The 26,994-nt window shown below is 42.3% G+C and overlaps 1 protein-coding gene and 1 pseudogene across 1 annotated transcript in view; both read left to right on the top strand.

Moving 5' to 3' along the window:
• The first annotated feature begins 12,477 nt into the window (after nt 1-12,477).
• Nucleotides 12,478-26,994, top strand: part of FBXO32 (F-box protein 32) — a 32,781-nt gene continuing 18,264 nt past the window's right edge. The window contains exons 1-4 of the mRNA XM_053559380.1: nt 12,478-12,833; nt 18,953-19,065; nt 20,068-20,117; nt 21,308-21,400. Coding sequence (XP_053415355.1) covers nt 12,718-12,833; nt 18,953-19,065; nt 20,068-20,117; nt 21,308-21,400 — 372 coding nt within the window. The 5' untranslated portion in view covers nt 12,478-12,717. The remainder of the gene's footprint in view (nt 12,834-18,952; nt 19,066-20,067; nt 20,118-21,307; nt 21,401-26,994) is intronic.
• On the top strand, nt 19,635-19,757 carry LOC128564195 (uncharacterized; annotated as a pseudogene).

Genomic DNA, 26,994 nt, shown 5'->3' with positions numbered 1-26,994 from the left:
ATGAAAGAAATGATGGAAACAATGAAGGAAACTGCTAATAAAGTGGAAAATAACCAAAAGGAAATCCAAAAACAGAATCAAATAAGAGATGAACGATATGAAGAATATAAAAAGGATATAGCAGAGCTGAAGGAACTGAAACAGTCAATTAGGGAACTTAAAGATGCAATGGAAAGTATCAGCAACCAGTTAGACCATGCAGAAGAAAGAATTTCAGAGGTAGAGGACAAAGTTCTTGAGATAACTCAGACAGTAAAAGAGGCAGAAAGGAAGAGAGAGAAAGCAGAATGTTCACTGTCAGAATTATGGGACTTTATGTAGCATTCCAACATACGAGTTATAGGAATCCCAGAAGGGGAAGAAGAATGCCCCAGAGGAATAGAAGCCATACTAGAGAATATTATAAAAGAAAATTTCCCAAATATCACCAAAGATTCTGACACACTGCTTTCAGAGGGATATCAGACCCCAGGTTGCCTCAACTCTAACCGAGCTTCTCCAAGACACATTGTGATGAACCTGTCCAAAGTCAAGACAAAAGAAAAGATTCTGCAAGCTGCCAGGAGTAAGCGCCAGTTGACCTACAGGGGCAAATCCATCAGAGTGACCGCAGACTTCTCTAATGAAACTTTCCAAGCAAGAAGACAATGGTCATCTACATTTAATCTACTTAAACAGAACAATTTCCAGCCCAGAATTCTGTACCCTGCTAAGCTAAGCTTAAAAATTGACAGAGAAAAATCACTTACGGATATACAAACATTGAGGAAATTCACCACAACAAGACCAGCTCTACAGGAAATACTTCAACCTGTTCTGCACACCGACCACCACAATGGATCAGCATCAAAGTAAGAACTCAGAAATTAAAGGACAGAACCTAACCTCCACACTGATGCAAAAGATAAAACTAAGCAATGGACTGTCACAAAATAAGATGAATAGAATACTACCACACTTATCAATTATCTCAATAAATGTTAATGGCTTGAATTCCCCACTGAAGAGACATAGATTGGCTGACTGGATTAAAAAACACAAGCCATCCATTTGCTGTCTGCAAGAAACACACCTGGCTTCAAAAGACAAATTAAAGCTCCGAGTCAAGGGTTGGAAGACAATTTTTCAGGCAAATGGCATTCAGAAGAAAAGAGGAGTTGCAATCTTATTTTCAGATTCATGTGGATTTAAAGCAACTAAAGTCAAAAAAGACAAAGATGGTCACTTTATATTGGTCAAGGGAAAAATACAACAAGAAGATGTTTCAATTCTAAATATTTATGCACCCAATTTAAATGCTCCCAGATTCTTGAAACAGACCTTACTCAGTCTGAGCAATATGATATCTGATAATACCATAATAACAGGGGACCTTAACACTCCTCTTACAGAGCTGGACAGATCCTCTAAACAGAAATTAAACAAAGATATAAGAGATTTAAATGAGACCCTAGAACAACTGTGCTTGATACACGCATATAGAACACTCCACCCCAAAGATAAAGAATATACATTCTTCTCATCACCCCATGGAACATTTTCCAAAATTGATCATATCCTGGGACACAAAACAAATATCAATAGAATCAAAAGAATTGAAATTTTACCTTGTATCTTCTCAGACCATAAGGCACTAAAGGTGGAACTCAACTCTAACAAAAACGCTCGACCCCACACAAAGGCATGGAAATTAAACAATCTTCTGTTGAATAACAGATGGGTGCAGGAAGAAATAAAACAGGAAATCATTAACTTCCTTGAGCATAACAACAATGAAGACACAAGCTACCAAAACCTGTGGGATACTGCAAAAGCAGTTTTGAGAGGAAAAATCCATCGCTTTAGATGCCTACATTCGAAAAACAGAAAGAGAGCACATCAACAATCTCACAAGAGATCTTATGGAATTGGAAAAAGAAGAACAATCTAAGCCTAAACCCAGTAGAAGAAAAGAAATATCCAAAATCAAATCAGAGATCAATGAAATTGAAAACAAAAGAATCATTCAGAAAATTAATGAAACAAGGAGTTGGTTTTTTGAAAAAATAAATAAAATAGATAAACCATTGGCCAGACTAATGAGGAATAGAAAAGTAAAATCTCTAGTAGCCTCAATCAGAAAAGATAAAGGGGAAATAACAACTGATCCCACAGAGATACATCTCTGAATACTACCAGAAACTCTATGCCCAGAAATTTGACAATGTGAAGGAAATGGATCAATATTTGGAATCACACCCTCTCCCTAGACTTACCCAGGCAGAAATAGAGCTCCTGAACAGACCAATTTCAAGCACTGAGATCAAAGAAACAATAAAAAATCTTCCAACCAAAAAATGCCCTGGTCCAGATGGCTTCACTCCAGAATTCTATCAAACCTTCAAGGAAGAGCTTATTCCTGTACTGCAGAAATTATTCCAAAAAATTGAGGAAGAAGGAATCCTCCCCAACACATTCTATGAAACAAACATCACCCTGATACCAAAACCAGGAAAAGACGCAAACAAAAAGGAGAATTTCAGACCAATCTCACTCATGAATATATAGATGCAAAAATTCTCAACAAAATCCTTGCCAATAGATTACAGCTTATCATCAAAAAAGTCATTCATCATGATCAAATAGGCTTCATCCCAGGGATGCAAGGCTGGTTTAACATACGCAAGTCCATAAACGTTATCCACCATATTAACAGAGGCAAAAATAAAGATCACATTATCCTCTCAATAGATGCAGAAAAAGCATTTGATAAAATCCAGCATCCTTTTCTAATTAGAACACTGAAGAGTATAGGCATAGGTGGCACATTTCTAAAACTATTTGAAGCTATCTATGACAAACCCACAGCTAATATTTTACTGAATGGAGTAAAACTGAAAGCTTTTCCTCTTAGAACTGGAACCAGACAAGGTTGTCCTCTGTCACCTTTACTATTCAACATAGTGCTGGAAGTTCTAGCCAATACAATTAGGCAAGACAAGGAAATAAAGGGAATCCAAATGGGAGCAGAGGAGGTCAAACTCTCCCTCTTTGCTGACGACATGATCCTATACTTGGAGAACCCCAATGACTCAACCACAAGACTCCTAGAAGTCATCAAAAAATACAGTAATGTTTCAGGATATAAAATCAATGTCCACAAGTCAGTAGCCTTTGTATACACCAATAACAGTCAAGATGAGAAGCTAATTAAGGACACAACTCCCTTCACCATAGTTTCAAAGAAAATGAAATACCTAGGAGTATACCTAACGAAGGAGGTGAAGGACCTCTATAAAGAAAACTATGAAATCCTCAGAAAGGAAATAGCAGAGGATATTAACAAATGGAAGAACATACCATGCTCATGGATTGGAAGAATCAACATTGTTAAAATGTCTGTACTTCCCAAAGCAATCTACCTATTCAATGCCATTCCTATCAAAATACCAACATCATACTTTCAAGATTTGGAGAAAATGATTCTGCGTTTTGTATGGAACCGGAAAAAAACCCGTATAGCTAAGGCAGTTCTTAGTAATGAAAATAAAGCTGGGGGCATCAGCATACCAGATTTTAGTCTGTACTACAAAGCCATAGTGGTCAAGACAGCATGGTACTGGCACGAAAACAGAGACATAGACACTTGGAATCGAATTGAAAACCAAGAAATGAAACTAACATCTTACAACCACCTAATCTTCGATAAACCAAACAAGAACATACCTTGGGGGAAAGACTCCCTATTCAATAAATGGTGTTGGGAGAACTGGATGTCTACATGTAAAAGACTGAAACTGGACCCACACCTTTCCCCACTCACAAAAATTGATTCAAAATTGATAAAGGACTTAAATTTAAGGCATGAAACAATAAAAATCCTCCAAGAAAGCATAGGAAAAACGCTGGAAGATATTGGCCTGGGGAAAGACTTCATGAAGAAGACCGCCATGGCAATTGCAACAACAACAAAAATAAACAAATGGGACTTCATTAAACTGAAAAGCTTCTGTACAGCTAAGGAGACAATAACCAAAGCAAAGAGACAACCTACACAATGGGAAAGGATAGTTGCATATTTTCCATCAGACAAAAGCTTGATAACTAGGCTCTATAGAGAACTCAAATTAATCCACATGAAAAAAGCCAACAATCCCATATATCAATGGGCAAGAGACATGAATAGAACCTTCTCTAAAGATGACAGACGAATGGCTAACAAACACATGAAAAAATGTTCATCATCTCTTTATATTAGAGAAATGCAAATCAAAACAACCCTGAGATATCATCTAACCCCAGTGAGAATGGCCCACATCACAAAATCTCAAAACTGCTGATGCTGGCGTGGATGTGGAGAGAAGGGAACACTTTTACACTGCTGGTGGGACTGCAAACTAGTACAACCTTTCTGGAAGGAAGTATGGAGAAACCTCAAAGCACTCAAGCTAGACCTCCCATTTGATCCTGCAATCCCGTTACTGGGCATCTACCCAGAAGGAAAAAAATCCTTTTATCATAAGGACACTTGTACTAGACTGTTTATTGCAGCTCAATTTACAATCGCCAAAATGTGGAAACAGCCTAAATGCCCACCAACCCAGGGATGGATTGACAAGCTGTGGTATATGTACACCATGGAATACTATTCAGCTATTAAAAAAAATGGAGACTTCACATCCTTCGTATTAACCTGGATGGAAGTGGAAGACATTCTTAGTAAAGCATCAGAAGAATGGAGAAACATGAATCTTATGTACTCAATTTTGATATGAGAACAATTAATGACAATTAAGGTTATGGGGGGAGGAAAAGCAGAAAGAGGGACAGAGGGAGGGTGGTGGGGCCTTGGTGTGTGTCACACTTTATGGGGGCAAGACTTGATTGCAAGAGGGACTTTACCTAACAATTGCAATCAGTGTAACCTGGCTTATTGTACCCTCAATGAATCCCCAACAAAAAAAAAGAAAAAAGAAAGAAAGGAGGGGGTCAAGGCTTGGAAAAAAAAAGATTTTACTCTTGGGGGAAACTGGGTAAAGGGTATGTGGGATCTCTCTGTTTTATTTCTTGCAGTTGTATGTGAATCTACAATTACCCTCAAAATAAAAAGCCTTAATGTAAAAAAAAAAAATTGATGGAGAAATCAAATCATTTATGGATATACAAACATTGAGAAAATTCGCCACAACAAGACCAGCTCTACAGGAAATACTTTAACCTGGATGGAAGTGGTTACATACAATTTTTAGCAAAGCAGATGTTTAAAAGACTTAATTATTTCTTAAATTATTATCAACAGTAAACCCTGGTTGAAAGTATTATGTCCCTTAGGGGGCTGAATTTCTTAGGCTGCAGTTGGAATGAAAGAAAAGATGAACATTCTGCACTGCTTTTGAAGTGACTTTCTTCTTCTTGAAATGAATGTACTATTTAAAAGAAATCACGGATTTGTTTTATTTTTATGAAATCATCTGAGTAAAGCAGTAAAATGGTTTGCAGTCCATGTAGCCACAATTGTTAGCAATAAAATGGTTTGGAGTTCATGTAAAAAGTCAATTCCACGTGTGCTGAGATCTCCTGAGTACCAGGCATCAGGTATGCCACAGTGAAGAGAGTGCATGTCCAGATGTTTGCTTTCTGTGGAAAAACGACAGGTCTGACACAGAGAAACAGACAAACCACCCAAGAAAAGGACAGGGAAGAATTGCGTTTTTCTATTTCCCAATGACCAAGTGTAATTGTTGCTAATGATCAGTCTGTATGATGTGAAAGAATCAGACAGCCATGGCTAGAATGTGTGTATGTGTGTGTGTGTGTGTGTGTGTGTGTACAAATGTGAACACAGAATGCCAAACAGGTTAAATGATTTCTTCAGGATTCGACAAATCAGGAGATGACTCATACAAGGAAACAGACTTAACAGACTTAACATGACTCACTAAACACTCCTCCAATCGCTTGAGTAGACCAGTTAAAACATGTAGTGATGACAAAAATTTGTCCAAAAATACCAAGCAACAGATCTGCATTTAATCTGATGGTCAGGTAAGGACTTACAGGCACCTCATGTTTCAACTTTGTTGTTTCTCAGGATCCTGATTCACTCTGAAGAATAACCTCTTTGGGGGCTCAAGTACCTATTATTTTTTTCTGATATTCTTTGGACCAAACTCATTTGATGAGAAGTCCTGATAAAATTCAGTCACTGGAATGTGTAAATCATAAGACTTGAATTTTACTTAAAAATTTACATTTCTCAGGGACATTAGTCAGTACAGTAAGATTAATGGAATATTCTAGCCCTGTTGGTTTGGTCTCTGGGCACCCTGGGACTGCTGCTAACGAGCTCCCTGTTCCTCCAGGTCTCTCTTCTTTGGGCTATAACCCTCTTGGGTAAATGAGGGATTGGACTAGGTCACCAAGTTCTGTTCTGATTTTTAAGCAGAACTTTGATTAAGTTATTAACATATCTGAGGCTCAGTCTCTTCATCTGTAAAATGGGTATAAAAATACCTCCCAAGCAAATTTATGTGAACATTTTTTTTTTTTTTTGAGATAGAGTCTCACTTTGTCACCCTTGGTAGAGTGCCGTGGCGTCATAGCTTACAGCAACCTCAAACTCTTGGGTTCAAGTGATTCTCTTGCCTCAGTCTCCTGAGTAGCTGGGACTACAAGTGCCCACCACAACGCCCAGCTATTTTTAGAGACGGGGGTTTCAATCTTGTTCAAGCTGGTTTTGAACCTGTGAGCTCAGGCAATCTACCCGCCTTGGCCTCCCAGAGTGCTAGGATTAGTCATGAGCCACCGCACCCAGCCCATGTGAACATTATTGACAATAAGTAAACCACTAGAAACAATGAATGTCTAGATGAATTTCTGCCCAAGCTATTTTTGCATATGAGAACTCTCAGAATTAAAATTTGCTACTCTAGAAACTAGTTGAATAAACTATGCTCTATGAGAGGGGTCCTCAAACTACGGCCCGTGGGCCACATGAAGCAGTGTAATTATATTTATTCCTGTTTTATTTTTTTACTTCAAAATAAGATATGTGCAGTGTGCATAGGAATTTGGTTATAGGTTTTTTTTTTTTTTATTGTTGGGGATTCATTGAGGGTACAATAAGCCAAGTTACACTGAGGTTTGTTTTTTTTTTAAACTATAGTCCAGCCCTCCAATGGTCTGAGAGACAGTGAATTGGCCTCCTGTTTAAAAAGTTTGAGGACGCCTGCTCTATAGAATCAAGATACCATTGGAAAGATTATAGATAGGCTGGTTTTAACCAATTTCAGGCACTAATATTGTAATCAAAGTTTTGTATCCACAACAAATTCAACAGACAAATTGACTACAACAAATTTAACATCCTTATTTTAAAATGTTGTTTTTAGAGAGACACTAGAAGTTTGGCCCATTAGTGTGAATGTTATAGTTTCATTCATTTCCTTAAATTATACAAAAGTTAGCAGCCTTGTCTTGAAATGCCTTTCGCTACTTATTAAAAGGAAAAAAAAAAGAATTTTCATTAAAACTGAGCAATTGGGCTATGAAAGGAGGAGGATTATAGCAAAATACCTTCAACTCTCTCTCAGAAAGAGAGCCAGGCCCACAGTTGAGGAACACCAAATGATTCTCATTAAAGTAATGAGCATATTTGCAGTGACATGTGTCTGCAACTTTAATTTAGTTGGCAGGACTTGTAGCAGCCAGAGACCTAAAAATAACACACAGCTGGTGCTTCCTGCTCACACACCTCGCAGACGTATTTCACACTGTTTCAGGGATGCCCCACCCTAGACAGACACGGGGTGGAAGGTCATATGCAAATTGTTGTGACATTCAACACACATTCCTCATGACAACACTAACCGGATGAATTTAATACACTAAGTTCCTCTAGCTCCTTCTTTATAAAATTCACTCTAACATGAACAAATGTTGATTGATTCCTGCCTCTACCTCACCCGACAAGCTAAAGTTATTAACTTACAACTATGGCTGCTAAGTATTTAATAATAATACCCTTTAGAAAGAGACACGATGAAAAAACAAAATACCATTGCATTTCAGTAAGAAGTCGTCAGACCCTCAGCCAAAGCTATGAACAAATGTCATTTGGGTTTAGAAGTAACAGTGTGCTTCACATTTGTTGTGATTTTCACACCAATCCTTTCTACAGTTTCTCTGAACAGTCTCACAAGGAAGGGGACAGGCTAAATTTGTGCTGTGTGTACCTATGAAAATATTGTCTTCTACTTTTTGTACAGAATACGGTCCATTTCCATAGTTCAAGGGCAAGAGGTACATGTAGTAACTAAAATGCAAGCTATCATTTCATTATATTGTTACTCCAATAGACATATTTTCCCATATCTACAAACTAGTTGAATAAGCTATGCTCTATGCCTTCAAACATACAATTTCACCAGGAAGATGGAAATGGACTTAAACAAGTAAAAGATGGTAAAACTTTGCATAAAGATAATAAACCACCACTGGCTTTGGCACTGTTTTAAGTCCTTTATACATATCATCTCAATAAATCTTCAAAAACACCATTTTTACGAATGAAGACAGTGAGGCACAGAGAGGTTAAGTAACTTACTCAAGATCACACAGCTTTTTAAGTGGGGAACTGTGATTTGAACCCAGATAGTTTGGTTTCACTCAGGGTTATAGCTTGACCTGGATACTAGTTTGAGTTCCACCACATACTTGCTGCTGGGTGATCTTAGGCAGACTAACTTTACTGAGCCTAAGTTTCCTCATCTATAAAATAGGAATAACAATTCCTAGCTCACAGGATTATTAAACAAGGTAATTTGCAAAATGCCTGGTACCATGTCTTCAGCATGGCTAGAGTCTACCACCAGTAGAATAGTATATTAAAACCTTTTTTTCTAAAATGCCGCCTTTTGATAACCATCTTTATTTGCCTCACTGACTGGCAAGGCACCAACCACTATCAGAGAATACAACTATAGGGGCTAGGACTGGAGGCTACAAACCCTCTTTCCTCCACACCCCTCTATAATGAAGTAATAAGATGTCAGTTGGTGAAGACATGGGAATAACCGCCTTCTAGGTCAGTTCAGTGTGTGTTGATTTATTGATTGCCTGCCATGTACCAAGCACTATAACAGACACCGTGGTACTAAACTACTGAGACACAGCCCTACCTCCCATCAAGGAGCTCACATCCGCATAGGGGAGAATTATACATGAAAAAATCAAGTACCCAGCATGCAATCCGGGCAATTTGTTATACAAAGGTGTGGAGAAGTGGCAGCAACTAAGTGCCCACACAGTGGAACACAAAGCCTTCGGTATTCACATCGCAAGCACTGCCCAGGCCATTAGACCAGCGGTTCTCAACCTGTGGGTTGCCATCCCTTTGTAACAATGAAAATACATCCTGCATACAGATATTTACATTACGATTCATAACAGCAAAATTACAGTTATGAAGTAGCAACGAAAATAATTTTATGGTTGGGGGTCACCACAACATGAGGAACTCTATTAAAGGGTCATGGCATTAGGAGGCATTAAGAAGGTTGAAAACTACTCCATTAGGCCATACTGAGTCCTTCCCAGTCTGTTCTTTGTGAAATTTTCTGATCATCCATCTGCCTCTGTATCTTCAGCCTGCAGTTATAATACTGATCCTTTGCCTTTGGTGATTCTCAAATGCTCTGCTTTAATAAGGCTCCCAAGCACAGAGTCTCTGCAAAGTCAAGCCAACATCTGCTGTTCTGGGCACAGCCTGCCTAGCATATTCTCCATCTTGAGCATTACAAGGCTTCCTAGTAGAAACCATGTGCTTAAAGAATTGTTAAGGTAGGTTTTTTTATGGAGAGGGAAACCTAAAGCAGTAGTCAGTCATGCTTCAGAGGGAGACTGAATTAAGATACAATAGCCATAATTTTTTTTTTAGAAAGGACTAGAGACAAATACTGAGACTCCCTGAGATTACTTCTTAGCCAAAAAAAAAAAAAGACCCCCAAAAATGTGATTTTCTATTTGTGCTTGAATTTTAGAAGTTAAAAAACTTTCACCAACTTTCAACTGCTCAACCTTCTGTAGTAGTCAACTATCAACACAACAATGCTGTATAACAAAAAGACCACAAACATCTCAGTGGCATTCAGCAAGAAACGTGTTTCCCACTGATACATCTATGGGGCAAGTAGAGTGTCTGCTCCATGTGTCACATCCTGGACTCATGATGTCACTGAAGCCACTCTAGGAGTAGTGACTACCCAGGGTTTGCTCTTTTCATGGAGCTGTAGATACACAGGATATCAAGACCAACCAGGCAAGTACACACTTCATGTACTCTGCTCACATGCCATTCAGCAGCACCCCATCAGCCAAAGCAAGGCCAATGTCAAAACTCAGAAAAGTACCTAGAGACCACTGCAAAGGTACAGGTGCATAACATTACTAACCAGGAAGCAAGAACTGTTACTAATAATCTATCACAGCTTCTAAATAATCCTGAACAGTAGGCAACATTGGCCCCATTTTTTTCTTGATAGTTTAGTAAATGAAGCCCCACGAGTGTACGTCATTCACCCAAAGTAAGTCAGGTAATATGCTGCTCTAGCAGAACTGGAGAATCTTTCTCTTTCTGAACCCCTGTGGTTTCTACAGGGTTGTGGCTTATAGATGCATTACTAGTGTACGTATTTAATGTCACATCCCTCGATAATGCTTCCTGGCAGATATCAGCTCTCCCCAACAAAGACCAGACCCAACATTTTCTCATTTGTTAGCATGATTATGGCCTTTAACATTTGTGTGGGGCCTTCTGCAGTGTTTTTACAAGCTATTTTTTACCACTACCACACTAATGAATTACTTATGATGGGAAACCTACATCAGAAAACCCTGGCTACTTGAAAATAAACTTTATTAAAAACACCTCCTTCCCTGTCTGACATGTAGCCTCCTGGGGCACACAAAATCTCTTTGCCTACTGTGAGCGTTTAAGATTACAGAGTCAAGGATAGAGAAGCAGTTGGTAGCTGCAGAGAAAGAGGTGTGGAAAAATCAGGGTCGGAGCTAATTCTTGAGCATGAGAATTTTACTCTGCTGCTGCTGCTACCCTGGGCAAACTAATTCCCAAACAGATCAGGCCATAAAGCATCATAACTAGAGGTGTTGAAGGTCAAGAAGGCACCCGATGCCAGCAGCCTCCCATATCCATTCACTTTTATTTCACACAACAGTTAGTTGTGCAAGGCCTAGTCTAAGCCTGGCAGGGTACTAGGGTTGGAACACCGCTGGAACAAGATGGACCAGCTCTCCTGGAGTTTACATTCTGCAGAGAGAGGCAGATTGTTAACAACAACATACAGTCAAAGCGAACATGGTCTTTTCAGATTGTACTAGGGCTGAACTAATGGCCCTGTATGTTACTGGCTTTGTCCATCACTGGGGACCTCGTCTCCTCCGCTGGGAACAGGGTAACTCCCACACGATTGGGTTAAAAACGACGTAAGTGAGGACACCACCTGCGTGCTGTACGCGTTCATCCTAGTTCTTTCAGGGCACTGAAATAAACAAAACTCCTGGCCTGACATTCCCGGAGACTGCTCCATAGACTAGAGGATGCTGAACTGCGGGAAGGGGAAGTGGGTACAGTGTTGTCTCCAAATAAAAGCCCAGTCACATGTCCTAGAGGGAGGCTTAGACAGCGAGCGGGCCTGGGAGAGCCCTTACCCGGCTAGCTGCTGACGCTGTGCGGGGCCAGGCGACGCGGAAGCCGGAGCTGCTCGCTTACGGGGCTCTGGGTGAGTTGGGAAGTTGTCCCCGCTCTCCAGTCCCACCCTGCGGGGACCAGATACCGCCCAGGCCTCCCTCCCCTCCTTTGCCACCCCGGAAGGCAGACCAACGGCAGACACTTAATGACAGCTCCAGAGCAGGGCAGCGTGGGAGCCTACCCCTCCTTCCCGCCCTGGACGCTCTGGAACCCGGTTTTGGCAGAGAGGGAGGCAAGAGGCTAAGCCCCCTTCCCTGACCCTGGCCGCACTGAGCCCCGCGCCCCAGCGGAGGTGGATCCCTGACAGCTCGGGAACAGGAGGTGGCCCGGTCCTCCCCCCGACCCCCGCCCTGCAGTGACCCAGACGCCCCGTGGGCCTCCTCTCTGCTCCTCGCCCGCCCGGGAGCCTCAGGATAAGCCCGGGCCCTCGCCCTCCGGCCGCGGCAGCTGCGCCCTGGGGGCGGGGAGGGCGCACGGAGGTGCCAGGGTGGACCGGCGCTGGGCGACCCGTGGCAGCGCAGCTTCAAGTTTCCACCAGCGCGCGATTGTGCAACCCGGGACGCGAACTAGAGCCGGGGGCGCCTCGGAAAACAAGCCGAGCCCATAAACAAAGCCACGTGGCCTCGGGGCTGTGGGGTGGGAGGGGGCGGGCTGAGAGCAGGCGGCTCTTCCGGCAACAAAGAGCCGCGGCCAGCAGCGGCAGATAAATACTGCAGCCGGGACAGTCGCGCGGCACTCCAGGGAGCCTGCCGCGCCGTGCGACCCTCGCCAGCGCCAGCGACCCTGCCAGCGCCGCGCGCCCGGCTCTGTGCCCCCAGACCCGCAGCCCTCGTCGCCAGTCCCCGCAGCCGCCCCTGTCGCGGGCCCCAGCTCCTCGAGCATTCACTCCGGGTGGCGCGTCCCCGAGGCCGCCAGGCCGGTCCCGGTCCTGCAGTCCGTCTCGTCAGTGGGTCGCGTCCGCTCGCGGTGCCATGCCATTCCTCGGGCAGGACTGGCGGTCCCCCGGGCAGAGCTGGGTGAAGACGGCCGACGGCTGGAAGCGCTTCCTGGATGAGAAGAGCGGCGGTTTCGTGAGCGACCTCAGCAGGTAGGGGGCCTGCCACCAACTTCCAGGCTCTCAAAACCGACCCGGACTGGTCTGGGGGGACGCCAGGCAGGTGAATGAAGGGCAGACAGGACAGGAACGGGGAATAGAGGGGGCCACACCGGAGGATGGGAGGGAGTTGCTTGGATTTCTGCAGAGGTCGCTAGAGCGCGGAGACGGGGTTTGGTTTCTCTTAAGTGTTCAAGGTCAGCGTCTCCAAGTGGGCACGACTCCTTACAGAACACCGGGACCCTCTGAGAATCTCATGACAATCGCAGACCTGGTCCCCAGACGCTCAAACTTAGGCACAGAACTTTAGGGGTCCCCAGCTTAAGGACACCGGAATGGCGCAGTTTGCGCCTGTGGCGGGCGTGGGAGTGAGCCGAGCGCCTTCACCGCGGGGGTGGCGGCCTCCGAGCGCCCGAGCGCGGTGGGTGCAAGGTGGTCACGGAGTGGAGGCTGCTCCTGCTCAGAGCGCCCCCAGCCCCTTCCCACGCCAGGAACGATGAGTAACCGGGAAGGGGCAGCGGCGGAGGGTGGGGGTGGCCGCGACGTGTTGGAGGGAAGGTAGGAGGGAGATGAAACCACAGGCTCTCTACTTCTGGAGAGACCAAGCACTTGCACCTGTCTCCTCCGTGGCCGTTTCCGCCAGTCTTCTTTGTACAGTGAACGTGCTCCCGTTTCAAGGGGTGCCTGACTCTGTGGGAAGGCTGCCTGGCTTGGGGGAGCCTCTGGATTTGAGGTCTCACCTGAGCCCTGTCAGTCGGGTGGAAAATCCGAAGTCAGCAGAGCTCTGTGCTCTACTTGGCTAATCAGTTGGGTGGTCTGGAATCTGTCATTCCCTGCCCTGGCAGTTGACTGCCAGAGGCTTGACAAGTCTGTGAAAGTGATCCTGAGGGATCACTGGTGCAGCTGGGGACACCTGGGGTGCCTTTTCCTGCCGCCTTTGGTTAAAACCATTGGCTTCTGCACCCTTAAGTTGACTTCAATGGAGCGTTCTGTAACTGGGCCAGGTTCCCACTCACTGAGATTTACCAGTGGTTGTTTGGATAAAGCCTTGGCAATAAATTGTAAGAAAACTATCAAGAAAATGTGGTTATTTTGGCAGCTTTACCCCCAGAGCCGCCCATTTGTTTCTCATTTGTGATGCATCAAATTCCCTTTGTCTCCCAATGAAAAAAAAGAGATTATTTAATCCTGGGGTCTGCTAGAAGAGACACAAGCATATTAACCTTTATGTCAGAGATACTTGGAGGCAGTCCCAAGGGAGTTTTGGGAGCACTATAAAGAATTCTTATTTACAGACAATCAGATAATTTATTCACAGAAAGATAAAAAGACCAACTGCTCTTGACAGACTTTATCTCTTAATGACTCAAGTTACCAATTATACCTAAATTTTTCTCCCTTGACAAAATGGGAAGCTTCCATCCTTCCTCTTTGTTCCTAAGGAATGATGGCTTAATATTTTGAACCTTTATTTCATTTCTGTATAAAAGTTCAGAGTCTTTATAGGGAAGTACAGCAATGGTACAGCGGTGTCACAGTGGCTTATCCAAATATACTTGTAGGGTACTCCTCAGTGGGGAGTAAAGTCACATTAATACTGATGTCACGCTCCTTTAGAAATAAACAGGAGGCCAGGCACGGTCACTCACACCTGTAATCCTAGCACTCTGGGAGGCCAAGGCCAGTGGATCCCTTGAGCCCAGGAGTTCAAGACCAACCTGAGCAACATTTAGTAGAGAGACCCCATCTCTACTAAAAATTAGAAAAACTAGCTGGGAGTGGTGGTGCACACCTGTAGTCCCAGCTACTCGGGAGTCTGAGGCAAGAAGGCTGCTCAAGCCCAAGAGTTTGAGGTTGCTATGATGTCAGGGCACTCTACCCAGGGCAACAGAGTGAGATGCTGTCTCAAAAGAAAAAAAAAAAAAAAGGAAGGAAGGTAGCTGTCTCTCGCCACAGTATGGAAGACCTGAAAGTGGTTTTAACTTACCCCAGAGGTTTAGACTAGGCTGGGATCAAGTAGCTTCCTGCCCCTTGGTCCCCCTCATGAGCCTCTTTTCTTTCCTTCCATTTCACACCTGAGCTGAAACTGTCAAACTGATCATCACTACCACAAAGAGTACTTAATATAGTGACCACCTGTGGTCCTTTGAGCCAGAGTTTAGAAATCCTTCAGTAGCCACCTAGCAGACCAGCTGGCTGTTTGTTTGCAGGGTGTTCCCCCACCCCCAGTAACTGTAAACAGTCCCTTCTCTACTTAGCATAAGAAGTCTGCCAACTTCTTAAAAGCAGTTGGCCCTCTGAGGTCTGGGTTGGTGATCTCAAATATCCCCACTGTTTTCAGTCTTTGTGACATTTCGCTGTGATGTCAGGTTTGGGCTGAGTGCCTGCCTACACAGGTGAAGCTGAATGCCTCGCCTGTTATGAGAAAACAAAAGGCAGGCCCTTAAAGAGGGCAGGGAGGGATGGTAAGTTAAACAGAGGACTGCAGAGGCCTGGTAGACTTACTTCTCTCATGCCACATACCATTCTGTGAGCTGCCCAAACGGGAGAGAAGGATGAAAGGTACATTGGGAGGTTTTCAGTGTGGGGTTATTGTTTAATGTGGACCGAGGCTTGTCTGTACACACCCCTGTTCTGGACTCTGCTGGCCATTCTCTCTGTCCTTCACCAGCACCGTGTTACAAATCCCATCACAGCCAAGTGCACAGGACTGAGATCATAGGAAAATGTAAGATACATTTAACACAGGGCCCCCTCTCAAAATGTAATTGTATAAAATAGAAGGAAAATGGCAAGTGTTAAATATGGTGGGGTAGATAGAAATTCAAGGAAAGAGCTCAGCATGAATTGGGAACAATTCAAGAATACTTCAAGGAAATAGTGGTTGAGGCACCGAGGCACTGAGTGGTTGTTAACATAACAACCCCCTCCCAGTCCCATCCTCAGCATGAGTTACCTAAACTGTCTGAAACTTGGCCAGTCCCCACTTAAACCGACACTTCTATAGTCAAAAACTCCCTTGAATGTTGCTTTACTATAATATAGCTAAGGTTGGACCAGGAAGCAGGAAGTTTACCTTGGTGCCCTAGACAAAAATAATAGTTAAGATTTTATGAGTGCTTACGATGTGCAAGGTACTGTTCTATGAGTTTTATATACTAGGTTGTTTGTTTCACCAGAGCATTCTGGGTATTAGACTTGTGAGTTTGGTGAGCTGGATATATATTAGAGGAAATTAACGTAGACATCTCATTGGCTTTAATCAAATCTATGTAACTACAACTAAGCCTCTTGGCAGGTCACTGCTTTCTTACATGGTTTTTATCACAAATGAAATGAGAAATAGAGATTTTTTTTTTCTCATTCCCTCCTTTATCTGCTGCCAAAAATAGTCTTACTTATGGTCTTATTTTGAAATCTTTCCACCTTTTCTAAAGCTGTCTTGGTATGTGGTAGTGTGAGGCTAAGGTTCTTATTCTAGGCCTGTTCTTATAAAAATCAAAATTAGTAAGAAGTGACTATAAAATAGGAACTTTATGGCTATTCTTGAATACAGTGAAGAAAGCAGCTTCGGTGAGATGGTTTTGCTTATTTAAAAAAATTAAAGTGCTGCAATTCCTCAATGGTGGTGGTTTTTCTTATTAAAAATTTCAGTTGTAATTTTCCACTGGCTTTGTATTTCCTTGAAATGGATACAATTGAACTCTCAAAATAGCTTCTAACTAAATATATTATTGCTTAAAAGAACACATATAAATAGGTAACACAAGTAAACCCACAGGCCTTTCCAGGCCCTACCTCCAATCTAAAACATAATACCAAATAAAAAGTTTAGGGTTTCTCCTTGGTTAAAACTTTTCTGTAATCTACAGTGAGAAAGCATCATCAATTATGTAAAATTCTTCTTAAGCTAGCTTTTACAATGAGTCACTTGGGCTTAAAGCAGGTTATTGTAGCTTCTGTAAGGGAAGCAAGTGCTCAGATTACTTTGAAGAATGTTTCCAGTTAGAAAAAAAAAAGGATGAAATAAAAAAACATTTAAAATTTCTAAGTGATGGTCATAGCCTATGACCTAGGCTCTGAAATTTTTCTGCTGAACTTTAAATGTATAATTGAGACTAAGACAGCTTCATTTTATGTTTCTCTATATGTGGAATTTATACTGTTGTTTGGGTGGGGGGAGATGTTTAAAAATAAGCCTTCATATGGTTTTTGCACACAAAATGTTCCAGCTATGCTTTCTAAAGCTGTTTTTAGCTTTGGTACATCATGGACCACTCAAGGGATCTTCCATTGCTTTTTCTTTTTCTCAACTTTGATTGAGATTCCTTAAGTTAGCCTTGGGGACTCAGAGTTCTAGCCTGCCTTTGTGTCCACCACCCCCCCCCCCACTGACCACTGACTTTGGAGCAGATAATCAACTGATCAGTGATTTTGCATCCCTATAGTCATACAAGTAGACAAATATACACTCATGTGTTACACAAGGCCTGGCCCAAAGCATTCGCCCTTGGCTGGCTTATGAAAGTGCCTCTGAAAGAGGACATAGCTTCAGTACTCTATCCGAAAACTAAAGATATCTTGTTTCCCAGAATAAAAAGGAGAAGGCTATTGGGTTTATTGAGAAACTTAATGAATGGTATTAAGCATGGCCTTATGAAAGAAGATTAACAAATGATTGATTATTCATCAAGTTTATCCTAATGGGTCCGGAACAGCAACACTGAGTATTGTGTTGTTGGTGATGTCCCGTGTAAGCATTTTAGCAAGATACTTATTAAACTAATTGAAGTACCTCTTGAGAGACAATTGTAACTAAGAAGGATACTAGCAATTGTTTCAACCCCTCTTTTCTCTTCTGTGGTTCAAACAATGCCAAGGGAATATAGAAGTACAAGTAGGTATCATTTTACCCAACAGACATATGTCCAAAAAAGATACAAATTAAATCAAATTTTAAGTTCAGCAGAGGAACTCAGAGCATAATAGATTGGTGATATGGCAAAAACCCTCTAATTTATGTTTTACCAGTTGGCATTATAAATTCTGCCTATACACCTCATGGGGGTGGATGGAGTTGGGGAACCTATGTTCTCATTATATTTCCACACTCCTCCTGCATCCCTTCTATGGAAACTATTCAGATTTACTCTGAAGTTACACTGTATAGTAGAATAATTCATCATCCCCTCAAATAGTAAGCCTACTCAGGGAAATATGCACCCAAGTTAAACCTGCCTATCCTTTCAAGACCTGCGAATTGAACAGGTACATTGAGACCTTATAAATGTCTGTACAGACCCTATAAATTTATGAATTAAGAATTTAACTTGTGGGGGTGGCGCCTGTGGCTCAAGGAGTAGGGCGCTGGTCCCATATGCCGGAGGTGGCGGGTTCAAACCCAGCCCCAGCCAAAAAAAAAAAAACCATAAAAACAGAATTTAACTTGTTTCAATTAGGACCCAAGGTCACAGCATCATGCCTAGTATCAGTCAAGGAATTAACCTAAGCAACTCATGCCATATTCTAAGCATCTCCTAGAAATGGAGTTTGTAAGTCAGATCTTTGTCAATGTGATCATATTTTTAAGAGACAATAGGAAGAGGCTAGTTAAAAGCAGCTTGGGTACACTTTAAATGGGTGAATCATATGTCCTATGATGTGTATCTCAAGAAGGCTGGTTTTTCAAGGGGAAAAAAGCAGCAGCTTGAGATAGATGCTTTTGCAAAATGAAGGGATTGTGTAATCACCCCTCCCCCAAGTCATGAATTCTGCTTAAAGTAATATTGTAGCACCCCGCATTGCTCTTAAAGAGTACAGGGCTGTGTTATCAAATTACGATGGCAGGCACTGTTAGGGAAGTCCAAAGAAGCAGAAGCCTCCCTCCCTGCCTTCCACACAGATGTGACAATATTGCATCTTCAGAGAAAGAGGTCCATGCCTGTATAAGCTTTTGCATTTTTTTCTTTTTTGAGTGATTATTTTATTGTTTTCTATTGTTGGAGAAGCATGGGTGTTTTCGTGTTTGTTTTATAACCAGTAAGTTATTTTTGGAAACAGCTGACAATTAAAGCGTAGCTGTTACATCTCATCCTCTCTTCTGTCATTCATAGTTACTGCAACAAGGAGGCGTACAATAAGGAGAATCTTTTCAACAGCCTGAACTATGACGTTGCAGCCAAGAAGAGAAAGAAAGACATGATGAATAGCAAAACCAAAACTCAGTGTAAGCTGTTGGTTTGGAACCTAAGAAGAAAAATGTTTGAAGACAGTTATGATTGGCTCTTGGGCAGGGCAGGGGAGGTGGGGGGCGCAAACTTCCCATGTTAGACATCTGCCTTAACATTTTACTGTGTCAGTAACAGAGGTCACTAGGAACTTTGCACCCAGAAACCTGGCTGTGCATTTTACAAGTGAGATTAACGTGTTCTTTAGAGTCTTGTTTATGAGCTCTTTGTTAGCTGAGGTCTTTATTTCCTGCTTGTCATTTGTATTTGACATAGATAATATAGTTATTACCCAGCGATGCAGCCAGCTGAGTCAATTCCAATGTTTGCTTATAGTTTGTACCGTGTTTGAGGCTTTAGAATAGATTTTTCTGTCTTTCCTCTTGTAAATACTATTAATACTTAGCTGCTATATGTATTTGCAGAGAGTACAAAGTTCTGTTAATAAGCACGAATTACAGATTATTTTCATTTCACTTGTATTTGCTTTCCTCATTTTATCTGTTCTATTTCTACTTTGTATGGCCTTATATAAGTTTTAGGTTTGGCATTTAAAATAAACTTGTACAAAAAGGGCTTCTGTCGTGAGTGGCAACTCAACATCTCTTTGTGTGGAATCGACATCAAGAGATTTCAGAAGCATAATTTTTTGGTACCTGGGCAGCTGGTGATCGTTGGTGCCAGCATTCATTAAAAAAAAAAAAAAGAAAGAAAGAAAGAATAAATAAATAAACTTGTACTTGGTTATTAGATTTTTTTTTTAAATTTTGGATTTTTAATGTGTGAAATCTTACTATGAAAGATTTGGAGTGCTTCAGATAAAGCAGACAATAACTCCAATATTTATATATGGCAGAAAGAAAGCATTTGTACCCTCTTAAATTGTCAGTAGAGTCTTTGGGCTTTATGTCAAAACTTTTTCGACTTTGGGATAAACGAAATGTTTAAAATCTTGGACACATTATAAAACTTTAAAACAGTGTCTTTTTTTCATTCTGTAGATTTCCACCAAGAAAAATGGATCTATGTTCACAAAGGAAGCACTAAAGAGGTGAGCATGCATCCATTTGTTAAATAGTTACATGGTGCCTTTTGCCTCCCCGATAGTGTTGGGAGACATTGGGCAACAATATCACTTCAAGTCATGGGTGTCTTTTCAGGTGTGGGTGGTGGCTTGCAACCCACTGCCTAGCCACCATCAGAGTGTGGGGCTACGCAGAGAGAACAAAGTAAGTTACTAGGTGGGCTCCCAGTCATTCAATGAGATTGTGTAGTGAAAGTGCTTTATCAAGATTAACATGCCCTTCTCAACTGTATTATTACAAAGTCCTGGATTTTGCCCCAGGATGGTATTTCCCTTTTGTTCTAAGATCTTTTCAGACTTCAACTTGGTTAGGTTTTGGCCCTGGGAGGGCTAAACACCAAATGTAGCAAAAGTGTTCAGTGCCTGCCTGCTCAACATGAGGTAGGAAGAGACAAGATATTACAATAACTACATTCCGAAGGCCCTTTTGTGCACGTTTCTCCCTGCGTAGGCATTTGCTCAGATGCCCAGGGTTTAGGCAGTTTCCTGATAGAATGATAGAATTTCCATCACTGTCTTGGACCTCGGTGAATATCCATTTCCCTCTGAGACGTAAGGCCCAGTAATGTACCCAAGACTCCCCAGATACTCACAATAGAGCAGTGACTCTGGGCCAGGGCTTTCTGTTCCCAACTCCATGTATGTTTATAGATTAAAGATCAAAACTTCTTTTGCTTCCTCATGAGGCCTAAAAAGCACCTTCATCCATCACAATAAGGAAAGCACTAATGATGCAAGGCCTGGTGGGGACGGTGTTGACGTAGGCAGATCTGATTCTCCTCCCAGGAGCGTGTAATAGTCACCAACTATCATCACCTGCACGTGTATGTGGTACCCAGCTTGCTCCCTTCTTTCCTTGATAAGCAACCAATGATTTTCCCAGACTGTTGTGTACAGAGAGCAAGGGTCAAACTGGTACAAGCCATGAGAAAGGGTATTTAACTTGGTGAGCTTCAGGCTGTGTTACCATCTTGGTGGCTCACAGGAATTCATGGTGCAGGAAAGAAACCAGTGGCCCCAGGTTACCTGAAATAGACGTCAAACTTGTTGGTAGAGTCCAGTTGGATTGGTCTCGTTGGATTATTCTAGCTGGATTCTAACTTTGGATGACTTCTGCGTGGCAGGAGTAACTTCTGTACCTCTGTTTTCACATTCAGCGCCACGGATATTGCACTTTGGGGGAAGCTTTCAACAGACTGGACTTTTCAACTGCCATTCTGGATTCCAGAAGATTTAACTATGTGGTACGGGTAAGTCTAAGGTCGCAAAGGCTTACCCAGATCTCTCAGATTGAATCATCTCTATAGGTTGTCTTAAAGTAATTCCCCACACACATACACACAAAAATAATGTTTTAGGAACCGGAGACAAAAAAATAATGTTTTAGGAACCTGAGAATTTGGGGTCAAGCAGAAAACAGACTCCTCAGCCTCCTTCTCCCCTGATGTTCTTCAGATTCTTAGATGGGTCCTGTTAGAATGTGTCTGAGGTTGGCCAAGACAGACAGAGGCTCCCGTGATACCTCAGTGAGTTAGTGAGTCAGTCCCCTCAAGTGAAATTTCACTCCAAGCCCTGTCAGAGCCCACACTGTGTGTAGTGGGAACACGTTACAGGAACACAGCAGCAGAGAATTCAGCAGGAAGCCTGCCCTAATGCATTTGGCGTTTTGTAAAAACCTTCCACACCTCTAATCGTTCCCATGGTCCTCCCTCTCGTCCTTCTTTAGCTAACTCTGGGTGACTCCAAGACATTCTTGGTTTAGGCCACAAATCTTGAGGAGTTCAAAGCACCTCAGCATTTCTTTCCTAGGACTTTTTCTGATGGCAAAATTCATTCCCCTATCTACCTAAAACCAAAAACTGCTTGTTTGGGTCTCTTGTTTTCCATCTTAAACCTTATTTGGAAAAGAAAAATTGCGAACTTTCGCAAAATATTAATGATGAAGGTAGTGAGGCAAATAGGTTTAACAATGACTTCCAAGTCAATGATTCTTTTCCATTAGCTTATGGCTCCTCCCCCTCCACCAAGCTCGGTAGTTCAGCCTGGGAGACAGCAGCTGTTTGGATTTCGGGCTCTGCGGTGGGAGGGAGTTTTCCCCCTGTGGGTGTTGGTTTGGTTTTTGTTTTCTTTTCCCTGGGTTGCCGTGTTTCTCAGCGCCGTGTCACTGAGTCAGATGATTGCAAAGGCTCAGCCAGAGTGATGACATTTAAGCCCCCTTGAGGCTTGGATCATTCACCTGTCATCTGGGCAGATGCAGGCTTGGCCGTCCAAACTGACCTGATGAAAACCCAGGCCTGCAAGAGAAGGTTAGAAGCTATGGGCTGAGCCCAGGAGGAAGGGCATGAGCAGACATCTGCACCCTTCATCTAAGCCCTTACTCCAATCCAAAAAGGCTGAAAATAAGAGATCTTCTTGGGTGAAATGCTTGTGTCGTTTAGGGTGGCTCTGCCTGTTCTGGGAGGTCGCCTGGACCTGCTAATGCCCGCAAGCTAACCCAGACAGGTTGGAAGTGGGCCCAGGAAGATCTGGAAACTTCTGTTGCTAAGAATATGAATAGTTTCCATATTCTGGGTGTTGGAGAAAGACATTTCAATCTAGACGTCTTGTTACAAACTGATCATGAAAATGGCCAGTTTTAGGTGGTTTTCCTTCCCAGCTACCTTCCCTTTCACAAGCAATAAAGCAAAGGAACAAGGCTCACAAGTGAACATCTATTTCATGCAATTATGTACATTTTCACCTTTTAATAATCCTATAAAGTATGGATGCTTTTCTCTCTAAACAAATGGCAGCACAACAAGGTAAAATGACTTGTGTAAAGTCACAAAGTAACGAAATTAGGATTTGAGACTTGGACAATAGAGTTTACACTCTACACTGCTACAGTAAAGTCTATATGAACCGAGGATTTGACCTCCCCCCTCCAATTACAAGTGGTTTCAGCCTTTCAAAGACTTGATTTCCCCCTCGGTAAGAAGAACTTGCCTCAACTTGGCAGGATAGCTATGGAAACTCCGGGATGTATTATTAACAGAAGTATTCTGCAGACTAAAATCAACTGTGCAAAGTCAGATACTGATACATCGTTACTCCTTACCAAAATTATTGTTGATTTCCCCCTAAAATGCTTCTTCAATTTAGCTGATAAAAAGGTTTTTCTACTTAAAAACAGTCATTAACTGGTGAATCTGGCACTTGGCTAAGATTCAACACAGAGAACTTGTATCTAGTAGTAACTAATTGTGAAATAGATCGTGAGCGCTTTCCCTTCCGTAATCTCAAAATCAGACAAAGTACTAGATCCTTTCAAAGTCATTCAATCCAGAAATAGTGGAAAAATCTTTCTATTTTGGAAAGAACCACCTTTTTTTCCCCCTTCACTGTTAAGAGTCCTCTGTAATTTGAGAAATAACATGTTATTTTTATAAAGAACTGAAAACATTTTAATGGTAGGCAGTGTGTTTTGAGGTTTTCCTTCCTAGGAACTCAATCTACTTCTCATATATTCTTCTTATCCTTAAACCAACTCTGCAAAGTAGCTTGCCAGGGTATTATCCCATCTTATTACACTGACCTCATGGTGTTTTAATGCTACAATGATTGCTGGTTTCACTAAGGAGCTAAACCAATTTTAAGGGCCATTTGGGGAAAAGAAAAAGTCTGAAGCCTTTAGAGCCAAAGCCCATTTTCAGCAAACGTGTTATGTTCATACTGGATGTCATGTTCCAAGAGAGAGAGACGTGCAGAGGTTATAAAAGACGCAGCCAACACCATCTCGACATGTTATCGTTCTTATCACTCAGCGTGAAAATGTCATAGAATTTTTGGAATCAGAAAATTTTTGACTATAAATTAGAAAGGTTTTTACATAACATTTGTATGTCATTTTAACCGGCCTCAAGCTGCAATGCCTTGTTCCTGCTACTTCCCCTGTATACGCCCAAGGACTTAAACTACCATCCTAGCTGTGCATTGTAACGATGAATTAAAATCTTTAGAAGCAGTAATTTACCTCGAGGTGGAAGGTTTTTTTAAAAATAGTTCACCCTCCACCTTAAGGCCAATGCATTTTAGAAATTCCCTTAGGGAGCTGGGGAGGATTCCTGGGGCTGAGCCAGTCCTGGGGTTGGAAGTTGGTAACCATGAGGAGGTGGGCTGACCAACCAGGGCACAGAGGGGCCAGAGGATAAAGTAGGTCTCTTCAGAGACCACCCCCCACTCACAGTTCTAACATGAGCCTATGAATCTGCTACGGCCCAGTGGTTCTCAGCCTTAGCTGCACACTAGAATCACCACAAAGCTTTTTAAGCTACAAAAGCCCTGCTCTGGAGTTTCTGATTTAATTAGTTGAAGATGGTGCCCAGGCATTGCTACTTTTAAAATATCTGCCTGGTGATCTCAGTGAGTTTTCAAGTTTGCAAACCAGTCAGAAACTACTTTGCAGCCCAAATGTTATATTTTACATAATGAATTTTTAAACCAGGCACACCGAGGACTTAAATTCTAGATATGATTTCTGGGATGTATACTGTGTGGTCCATCAGGAATTCAGTGATAGAAAGAAGATAGCCCTCCCATATTCCAGCTCAAAGTTTAAACCTTACTTTCTGTGGTACCTTCTGCAAATTAATCACTTTGCCTCCCTAAATGATAAAACTAGGATAATCATACCAATATTGAAGCATTTTTATGAGAGTAAAAAAATATATAATGGAAAAATAAAGACAACGGGTATAAAAATGTTTGTATAAATTTCAAAAAGCAGTATAACTTCTTTTTCAGGGAGGAAATAGGGTTTAAGCACATGTAACCATTTTTCCTGGGTGATTAAGACCTGAAGTCTCCGTTTGTAGGTCAGATAGAGTTAGGACAAAGACTTGCCTATTTGCAATAGGAGTTCTGAGGTGCTTAGAATGATTGCACAGTTTACAATCTTTATATTCTCCCCTATTAAGGCTTAATGGTAGAAAAAATCCAGTATTTACCCAACTACCTCTGTTCCCTAGTGATTCACTTAAGAAAACTGATACATTGGGATTAAATGGAACTAAGATTCAAAAATAAGGGGTACCAATAAAAAGTATGGCTTAAATGGGGCATAGAACCAACAGTTATTATATATCTGTTATTGCTGAATATAGTGTAACATAAAGGTGAACTTGAATTTGGACTTGTGCTACTCCAAAACCTATATCATTTTCATCATCCCTGCCACTAGCCAGTGAAGGAATCAGGTGAAATAGATGTGACTGGTCTACAGCAGGGGTCAGCACACTACCTGCATGGACCATAAGCTATGCATGATTGGTGCATGTTCCAGTGTTTTAAAAAATTAAAAGCATCATATTTTATAACACATGAAAATTATGTGCGACTCAGATTTCAGTGTCCATAAATAAAGTGTCCTTGGAACACAGCTACTCTCACTCGTTGGCTATTGTCTACGGCTGTTTTTGTGCTGAACAGCAGAGTTGGGTTCAGAGTTGAACAGCAGAGACATTGTGGCCTGCAAGCCTAAAATATTTCCTATGTAGCTCTATGCAGAAGAATATTGCTGACTCCTGCCACCAGTCCAATTGGTGATTTGAGAAATTTGCTTTAAAAGAAATTACCTGCTCTGACGCCATGATGCAGAATTTGAAAAGTACCAAGATGTAGGTGGGAGAGCCAGGCAAGCTACTAAGTTTCAGGAGGTGGGATCACTGGGGGTAGAATATTCAAGAAAGACTTCAGGGAGAAAGTAGGGTTTGGACTGGTGTTGAGTAAAAGTCGAATTCAGGGGGACCGGATCAAGGCAGGCAGCACTGAGTCTGTTCAGAGATCAGCGAGCAGAACACTGACAAAGGTAGCAGAGCGAGCTTTGGCATATAGGATCAGCTAGGGGTGTTGCCATAAGCTAGTTATAATGACCTTGGACGACCTTGGACGAGTCTCACTCTCCTGTCTATAAAGTGGAAATGATTATAGCACCCTGCTCAGTGCTGTGACAAGCACTAAATGAGATAAGCAGTGTCCAGTGCATTAATCACATGTGGTAAGAAGTCCATAAACAGCGGTGATTGCTCATTTAGATACATACTATGGCTAGAAAAGGAGAGTGGACAGACTCGGGCAGAGGCTTTGCCCAGGAGGCTATTCAATGCCACATTATCTAGCAAGCTGGAGGGCGCCACTGGACAGAAACAAGGAATGAAGCACCTTGGCAAAGCAGTATTTTAGAAAGTCATAATTTCTCACTTTATGGCCCTCAGTAGAGTGCCATGGCATCACACAGCTCACAGCAACCTCCAACTCCTGGGCTTAAGCGATTCTCTTGCCTCAGCCTCCCGAGTAGCTGGGACTACAGGCACCCACCACAACGCCCAGCTATTTTTTGGTTACAATTCAGCCGGGGCCGGGTTTGAAACCACCACCCTCGGTATATGGGGCCCGCGCCTTACCGACGGAGCCACAGGCGCCGCCCGAAAGTCATGATTTCTTAACAACGTCTAGCATCCCAAAATGCCATCAACCATCATATTATAATCTATCGCTTTGCAGTTTACTAATCCCTATAACCAGTGTTGTCACCGCCACTTGGAAACCACTCACGCCCTCTCCCCACCCTGCCTGTTGGGTGATTTGCTCTACACCTTTGAGCACAGTCAGGCTGTTATAGTAGGCAGGTGTTATAAACCTATTCTAGAGCTGAGGAAGCAGAGGCCAGGGAACTGAATGATATGCACAGGGTCAGCTAGCCAAGAAGGGATGTGGAGAAACAGCAGGACCTCAGCCTGGTTCTCTGACTCTCAGCTCAGTGCTCTCTCCGTTCCCCTGCCTTGCTTAGAGGACAAATGTAGAATGG

Source organism: Nycticebus coucang, chromosome 13 (genome assembly GCF_027406575.1).
Source record: "Nycticebus coucang isolate mNycCou1 chromosome 13, mNycCou1.pri, whole genome shotgun sequence".
In the NCBI taxonomy this organism is placed as follows: domain Eukaryota; kingdom Metazoa; phylum Chordata; class Mammalia; order Primates; family Lorisidae; genus Nycticebus; species Nycticebus coucang.
The sequence above is the reverse complement of the archived record's forward strand: the minus strand, read 5'-3'. Positions and strand labels throughout refer to the sequence as shown.